This window comes from Sinocyclocheilus rhinocerous, unplaced genomic scaffold (assembly GCF_001515625.1).
Source record: "Sinocyclocheilus rhinocerous isolate Xijiao unplaced genomic scaffold, SAMN03320098_v1.1 scaffold568, whole genome shotgun sequence".
Lineage (NCBI taxonomy): Eukaryota > Metazoa > Chordata > Actinopteri > Cypriniformes > Cyprinidae > Sinocyclocheilus > Sinocyclocheilus rhinocerous.
Genome location: NW_015652173.1, coordinates 1,934,308 through 1,941,314, shown reverse-complemented (window position 1 = coordinate 1,941,314; position 7,007 = coordinate 1,934,308). Strand labels below are relative to the sequence as shown.

At 33.9% G+C, this 7,007-nt stretch overlaps 2 protein-coding genes across 2 annotated transcripts in view; both read left to right on the top strand.

Annotated features, from left to right (window-relative positions):
* Positions 1-2,397, top strand: part of LOC107714073 (fatty acid 2-hydroxylase-like) — a 27,075-nt gene extending 24,678 nt beyond the window's left edge. The window contains exon 7 of the mRNA XM_016519777.1: positions 666-2,397. Within this exon, the coding sequence (XP_016375263.1) occupies positions 666-733 (68 nt within the window). The 3' untranslated portion in view covers positions 734-2,397. The remainder of the gene's footprint in view (positions 1-665) is intronic.
* A 1,428-nt stretch (positions 2,398-3,825) lies between these two features.
* The window catches only part of LOC107714014 (anoctamin-10-like), a 9,147-nt gene continuing 5,965 nt past the window's right edge, over positions 3,826-7,007 (top strand). Inside the window, exons 1-5 of the mRNA XM_016519703.1 lie at positions 3,826-4,043; positions 5,296-5,512; positions 5,604-5,777; positions 6,016-6,156; positions 6,643-6,819. Of these exons, the coding sequence (XP_016375189.1) occupies positions 5,311-5,512; positions 5,604-5,777; positions 6,016-6,156; positions 6,643-6,819 (694 nt within the window). The 5' untranslated portion in view covers positions 3,826-4,043; positions 5,296-5,310. The remainder of the gene's footprint in view (positions 4,044-5,295; positions 5,513-5,603; positions 5,778-6,015; positions 6,157-6,642; positions 6,820-7,007) is intronic.

Sequence of the window (7,007 nt, the reverse complement as noted above, 5' to 3'; positions counted from 1 at the left end):
ATATATATATATATATATATATATATATGATGTATAAATTATATAGTACAATATAAAATAATAGTAAAAGTATTATTATTTTCAATATTAAATATTATTCATTGAAATTATAATTTTGAAAATGTATTGTTCTTATAAATTGTGTGTGTGTATATGATGTATAAATATAGTACAATATATAACCATATAATGTAAAAATTTAATTAATATTAATAATTAAATGAATAAAAATGTTATATAAATTATTATACTGTTAATATTAAATATATTATTAATTGAAATAATAATTTTGAAAGTGTATTATAAATTGTGTGTGTGTGTATATATATATATATATATATGAGCACTCTATATAGTACAATATAAAATAATAGTAAAACAGTATTATTATATTGCTAATATGAAATATAATATTATTAATTGAAATAATTTTGAAAATGTATTATAAATTGTTTGTGTGTGTGTACGTCTTCAGGGCTATGGCATTTAAAAGATTTATGTTAAAGAATCATATTTATTGCATATTGTTTAATATTAAATATTTATTTTAATGTTTTAAAATATTTAATTGTATTTAATTATTACATTTAACCTGTTGTTTGCATTGATTTTGTTTTCTCCTTTTTAAAACCTTCTGTTCATCCTGTATTTTTTTTTTTGTACAGGTTTTGGCATCACCACCACGTTCTGGGACTACCCCTTCAACACAGTCATCCCCGAGCAGACGTTTTAGAAGAGCCTGTTTTTGCCACAATGACCAAATCAAAATCTCCTAAACAAACTCCCATAAGCCTCTCCCTTTATCACTGTGTTAGGTACAGTGTCTTACCCTGCTGCTGCTACCAGCTATTAGTCTTAGGTTCACCATCATCATCATCATCATCATCATAAATTATTTAGAGAAGGGGGAGTGCCTGAAACAAACAAACAGAATCATAGAATGTCAAGCTATATAAATATTTATATACTATGTATGAATGTACTGACGAATCAAAATGTTGGATGAAATCTGTAAATGTCTTTTATTAGAGGCACAAGAATATCAAACTCACATTTTTTTGCCCATCCATGTAAAGTAAAGAGATGTATAGACAGGGACCGGTAAGTGTGGGACGGTGCGTGAAGGTGCGAGTGGAAATGATTTCTTAGTCGTAGTGTTAAGAAGCTGAAGGCTAGCAGAAGGAGGTCCTTTCGGTGGCCAAGTGCGCCATTGCCTTTAAGGAAAACTCAGGAAAGTCTCAGACGCTTTAATTCTTCTCAGTGTTGATGCTGCAACCGCTTACGGATCATCGCTTTCTTCCCCCAGCTGTCAATCATGACTTTGCTCCGCCCAAATTGTGACATCACACCCGTTTCATTCTGCTCTGGTGATCTCGCTTTTGTTTCTCATCTCACCCACTTCGAGGTGTTTTTTTGCCAATCGACTTACTAATATCTGGATCCGGAGGACGTCACAAGTAGCTGCTCCTCGAGTAATATGTTACATATCCAGTGAGATATTAAGTTATTGAGGATTGAAGCTGGCTTTTGGCACTTTGAGCTCATGGTGAGGGCGTGAAGCGGGGTGTATGGGCCTCTCCTGCCGGTGAGGGTTGCCAGCCGTCCGTAGCTGTCATAGGGTGGAGGGTCTGTAGAAATCCTCTGTCGTCGTTATTAATGTAGATCTAGCCGGCACAACCCTTCCATCTGGTGTGACGATCTGTTGCATCTGACCAGGCGTCAGGAGAGCGAGAACATCCTCGGCTGATCTCTCATCTGTTCATACGGCAGATCTGTTCACTTGTATTGTTTCTTGCTCATTTTAGCCCTTGCCTATGTCTTGAGTCAATGGTTCAATGATGTTGGAAATATCCTAGAAAAGCTGTGACCACATGTAACTCAGCTTTATACAGTCATTTTGAGCATATTTAATGTTTCAGATGAATATATATATATATATATATATATAGATATGATATTTAAGTAAAAATGATCCAGATATGTGTCTTAGGGGCGTTGGCTACCTTCCTGCTCCTTCCGAACCAATTGGTTGGACGTTTCCGCCAAAGACATGGAAGGACATTTGAATAGAGCTTTTCTTCATACCGTGATTCTGTTGGCACAAGGAAACTAATCAAATGCATTGGACGTTGTAATGATTTTTGATTATTCTGTAACTGTGACACCATCCTGGACAGATCCTATGTCATAGGAGAACGCTTTCAGTTGAGGCAAGTCAACAGAGCAATATATTTATCTGTTTACTTGTAATCACATTGCGAGCTTTTAATTCAGATAAAATCTTCAGCTGTAGATGCCTCTAATAAATCTGTTTACTACTATGTATTTTTATTTTGGAATTTTAAATTTCTATGCAAATGCAATTGTATTTGTAAATAAACTGTATATTTCTGAGGACATCTTGTGGTGTTTTTACTTTGAAAAAGACAGAAAAGCAAGCAAAAAAGAAAAAGTGTGAAAGACTGTACACTCTGAAAGAAGTCTCTTATGCTCACCAAGAATGCATTTACAATGCAAGTACAGTAAAAACAGAAATATTGTGAATTAAAACAACACTTTTTTTTACTTAAATATATTTTAAAACGTAATTTATTCCTGTGATGCAAAGCTGAATTTTCAGCGTCATTACTCCAGTCTTCAGTGTCACATGATCCTTCAGAAATCATTCTTATAGACTGATTTGCTGCTCAAGAAGCCTTACTTATGAATGCAGAGACAGCTGTGCTGCATAATATTTAAAAAAAAAAAAATTTTATGATTGGAGTAAAAAAAAAAAAACAGCATTTATTAGATATTTTAAATAAATATAAATGTTTTTACTGTAATTTTTTCCCCATGCTCAGCTAAAATGCATTTTTTAAATGAAAATTTACTGACCCCAAACTTTTGAACAATAAATGTTATTTATATAAGCAATACACACAGTTTATGTACATAAAGGCTTGCCAACTGTTTCTTTAGAGAAGCATGAGCTCTTCTGGTCATTTGCATGAATGTATTTACAAAGCGGTCAATCCAGTTCATCCACCTTTATGTCTCCACCCACTCAGTGGTTTTAGTAGCAAAATATTAGTAATGAAAACTGCCTGATAATTCACAAGTTGTAAAAATGAGCAAACACATTTACAGGATATCAGTAATGTAATAATTTGCAGAATAAAAATGTAAATTTAACGTCACTGCTGTGTTATTTGGTGTCAAAGTCTTTCTTTGAAAAGAAAGTGAATTACTGAAGATGTTACAGTGAATATGAATGAACTAAAATAAAAAAACTACGATAAAATAATGAATTACCACAAATTAATTTTTGTTTTATTACATGGTGTATTTTAATATTTCTATGGAATATTTTAAATAGTATTTGTGTAATTAGAATAACATATTTATGATTAATAGTATATTTATAATACATTTCTATTTTATATTATAAATGTTTTCTTATTTATTAAAAAAACACATTATTAATTATGTGCATTAATTTTGGAATTGTTTGTAAAATACACACACACACACACAAAACAAAAGCTAAAGCTAAATTGAAGCTTACAGAGTGAAAACTGCACTAAACTAGAAGACAATTGACACTAATTTACTCCCTTTAGTCCATTGTACATGCTCACTCATAATGCTGAGTGTGTTGTATGCCATATATTGGTTATAGTTCATTTCATATATGGCGTATACTTTACTTGTAAAGTATCATATAGATTAGCCATATGCTATTTTCAAAAACAAACATGGCAGGCAATAGGACCCAGATGTGCTCATACTGCAGAAGAGCATCCACCATCAGAAAAAAATGAAAATGTCCTTCCACACCCTAAAGGCTGGGAGGAGAGACGTTCAACTGCATTCCTCTTCTCTCCTAGTAAAGCAGCGAATGAACAGGGTGAGAGTGGGGAACAACCCATCCTAGAAGTGTGCCGTACAGTCTGACTTTCAGTTTTTCACACTTCAATTTGTTTGAAACAGCACACTGGAGGGGGTGTGAACATCAACAAAACTCAAGCGCTCCGACAGAAGAAGGTCCCTGGCTTTGACAGGTAGCCTGCAGAACCTTTTCCTTTCTATCTACAATATTTCTCTCGCGTTCTGTAACTCGCTCACTTCCTGTTAATGTTTTAGTTTCACTCTCATTTGAGTTTAAAGTACATGTGCCCTTATTTGACAGCACTTTGTGCATTCAGTCTTCAATGCTATGTTTCTCTCAAGCTCTCTGCATTAGCTGGAATTATGTAGCTCAGTACATGATGTTTGTGTGGATACTGTAAAAGGGTGTTTTGTTTGGTATGAGCTTGTCTATTGTCTTTCAAACAGCCAGATATCTGATAACTCACTCACGTGTTTGCATTTACAGGAGGTGATTTGAATCAACTGTTAATGTGTATTTTGTTTCCATTCGCTTCTTTATTTGTTTCGGACTTTAATCTTGCGGGTCAATTGTAAAAATTGTTTATTTCTTTATAGACACTCTTTATAGGCACTTTCCACAAATTGCTTAATATGTTTTTAAAGTATTAGAGGCACAAAACTTGTTTTTTTTTAATTAACAAAAACAAGTTCACTATTATTTAACATAAAATTATCCTAGCATGAAAAGTAGTTCATGCAAATGTCAGTATCGCCCTTAAAATTATGATTTTGGCCTAAGAGGTCTTGACCTTTTTAGCTGTCTAACAATTAAAATAATATATAAAAAATCTAAATTTTTCACATCACTGTATCAATATTGACTTCAATGTAAAAAAGAAAAGTAATTAAATATATTTTTTATTCTATTTTTATGTTTTTTTATTTTATACATTTTAAATATAAAAGGTTGCCTTTTCATATAATAAAATATAAATGTAAATATAATACATCTATAAATTGTTTTAAATGTATTTAGACCCAATGTTTGGTAACTTTCACTGTCAACAAAACAAATGTTGTTCTTTTCTCAACAACAGCAAAAATAAATAAATAAATATAAAATCACAACAAAATACTGTTTATACTACTTATTATAGTATTTAATTATAAATAATAATAATTAAAATAATAAATACAGTTTTAGCCCATTTTGTACCTGACTCTTGGAAAGTGCAGACTATTAACAACAACAAAAAATATTTAGATTTAATAATAATAATACATTTCATATTAATGATAAATACTGAAATAATAATTCACATAAAAAGTAAAGTTTCAGTCCCTGTTTTGCACCTGACTCTTGAAAACTATTAAGAAATATATAGCAAAATGCAAAAACACAGTAAACAACAATACATATACATACTGTCTCATGGGTTACAGTTCCACAGGGACACCATGAAGTCCCAGAAGGATCCTCAGGAGGGACTTTCAGCCCTGGCCAAGATGACAGGACCCAGCTCCTGGTCCCGGGTCAGCTGCCCCTGCTGTATCTCCAGCCACATTGAGCCTTTGGTTCTGATCCAGCTGGCTGAGAACATCCAGCCTATCACCAAACAGTGGATCATGTCTGTGATATCTGCACCTGTGAAGGCTGGAGGTAAGGACACTAATATTAATACTATTACTATTAGTAGGAATATTAAATAAACTTTTAAAACTCTGTATCCTTCTTCCCTGCTGTGTTTTAGGGGCTCAATTGTTAGTTCACCCCGGTGAGGACATGAAAGGAGACATGATAGTTGTGGCGGCCCCCCGCTGTACCCTTCTCAGAGTGACTGAGGACCTGGGCCTCTGCAAAACCTACCAGGATGGAAACATGACGGCCTTCTCCTTTGAGGACCGTGACAACTTTTGCAACATTGGTGAATATTTGATCAATTAAATAATATGCCTCCATCTCAATTAGCATTTTTCTACTATGCACTAAAAGTTTATACTTCACTGATGACGGCCAAATAAAATACTTTTAACTATGTGGTAAGACAATACACCAGTTGCTGGCACACCAACAAATAAAAAAATACAACATACGGAGTGTTCATATTGCATATGGCTAATGTTATTCGCTTAAAATTCATTGTTACTTGACTGTTTCTTCAGACAACATGCAGCAATTCCTGACGCTGGCCGAAAGGCAGTACATCATCAAACATGAACTGGATTCCATGAGAGCCATGGAGGACCAGCGTATCCCAGGAATCCCAGCACCCAAAGGGAAGCTGAAAGCCAGAGAGAGCATCTGTGAGTATCTGTATGTATACGAAGCAGTTGCAGCATGCTTTTTTTTTTTTTGTTTGACTGGACTGACAAAATTAAAGACATTTTGCATTAAATATGATGTAAAGATAATTATATTAACTTTCAACTGGCTATGTTCAAATTAGTATACTATTATACTACTCATACTATTTTTGCAGCTTGCAGTACAATGTGTACGATATGCACATATTTTCATGCATTGGAAATGTTACTGAATACTGTACTGTACTTTTATAAAACAGCAGACATTATACAGTGCATTCTATGCAGTATGCAGTGTACACTATTTATAGCATGCAGTTCCATGAGTAGCCATTAGGCTCCGCTCTCCTCTCTCTGAACTGCTTAGTCACTGCATGTGCCTAGACTACTAATCCAATGGTATTATTTCCATAGTTAAAACCTAATATGGCAATGTCCTGTCTCTCTCTGTCTATCTATCTATTGGTTTCTCTGTCTGTGCTGCAGTACAGAAGCTGGAGAAAGCAGGCGTGATTCGTAACATCACCCCTCTTCATGAGCAGAAGCTGCTGTCGGCTCTGGGGAAGCAGTGGTACTCTCACAAGAGTCTGTGGGGGCAGCCTTTAGGTACAAACACACACACATTCACATCACATAACATAACTAAACATGCCTCCCCATCAGGTTTTAAATTATACACAATTATCTTTTGTTCAGGACCATTTCATTCATTTTAATGGCCATCAAGGAGGCACTAATAAAACTTTATGAAGTCATTTGACTAGAACTCATATATGTATTATAAAATTAATTTCACAGTGTGAAGCTACAAATTCTGTACACCTGTTTTTTTTAGGCATATATATATATAT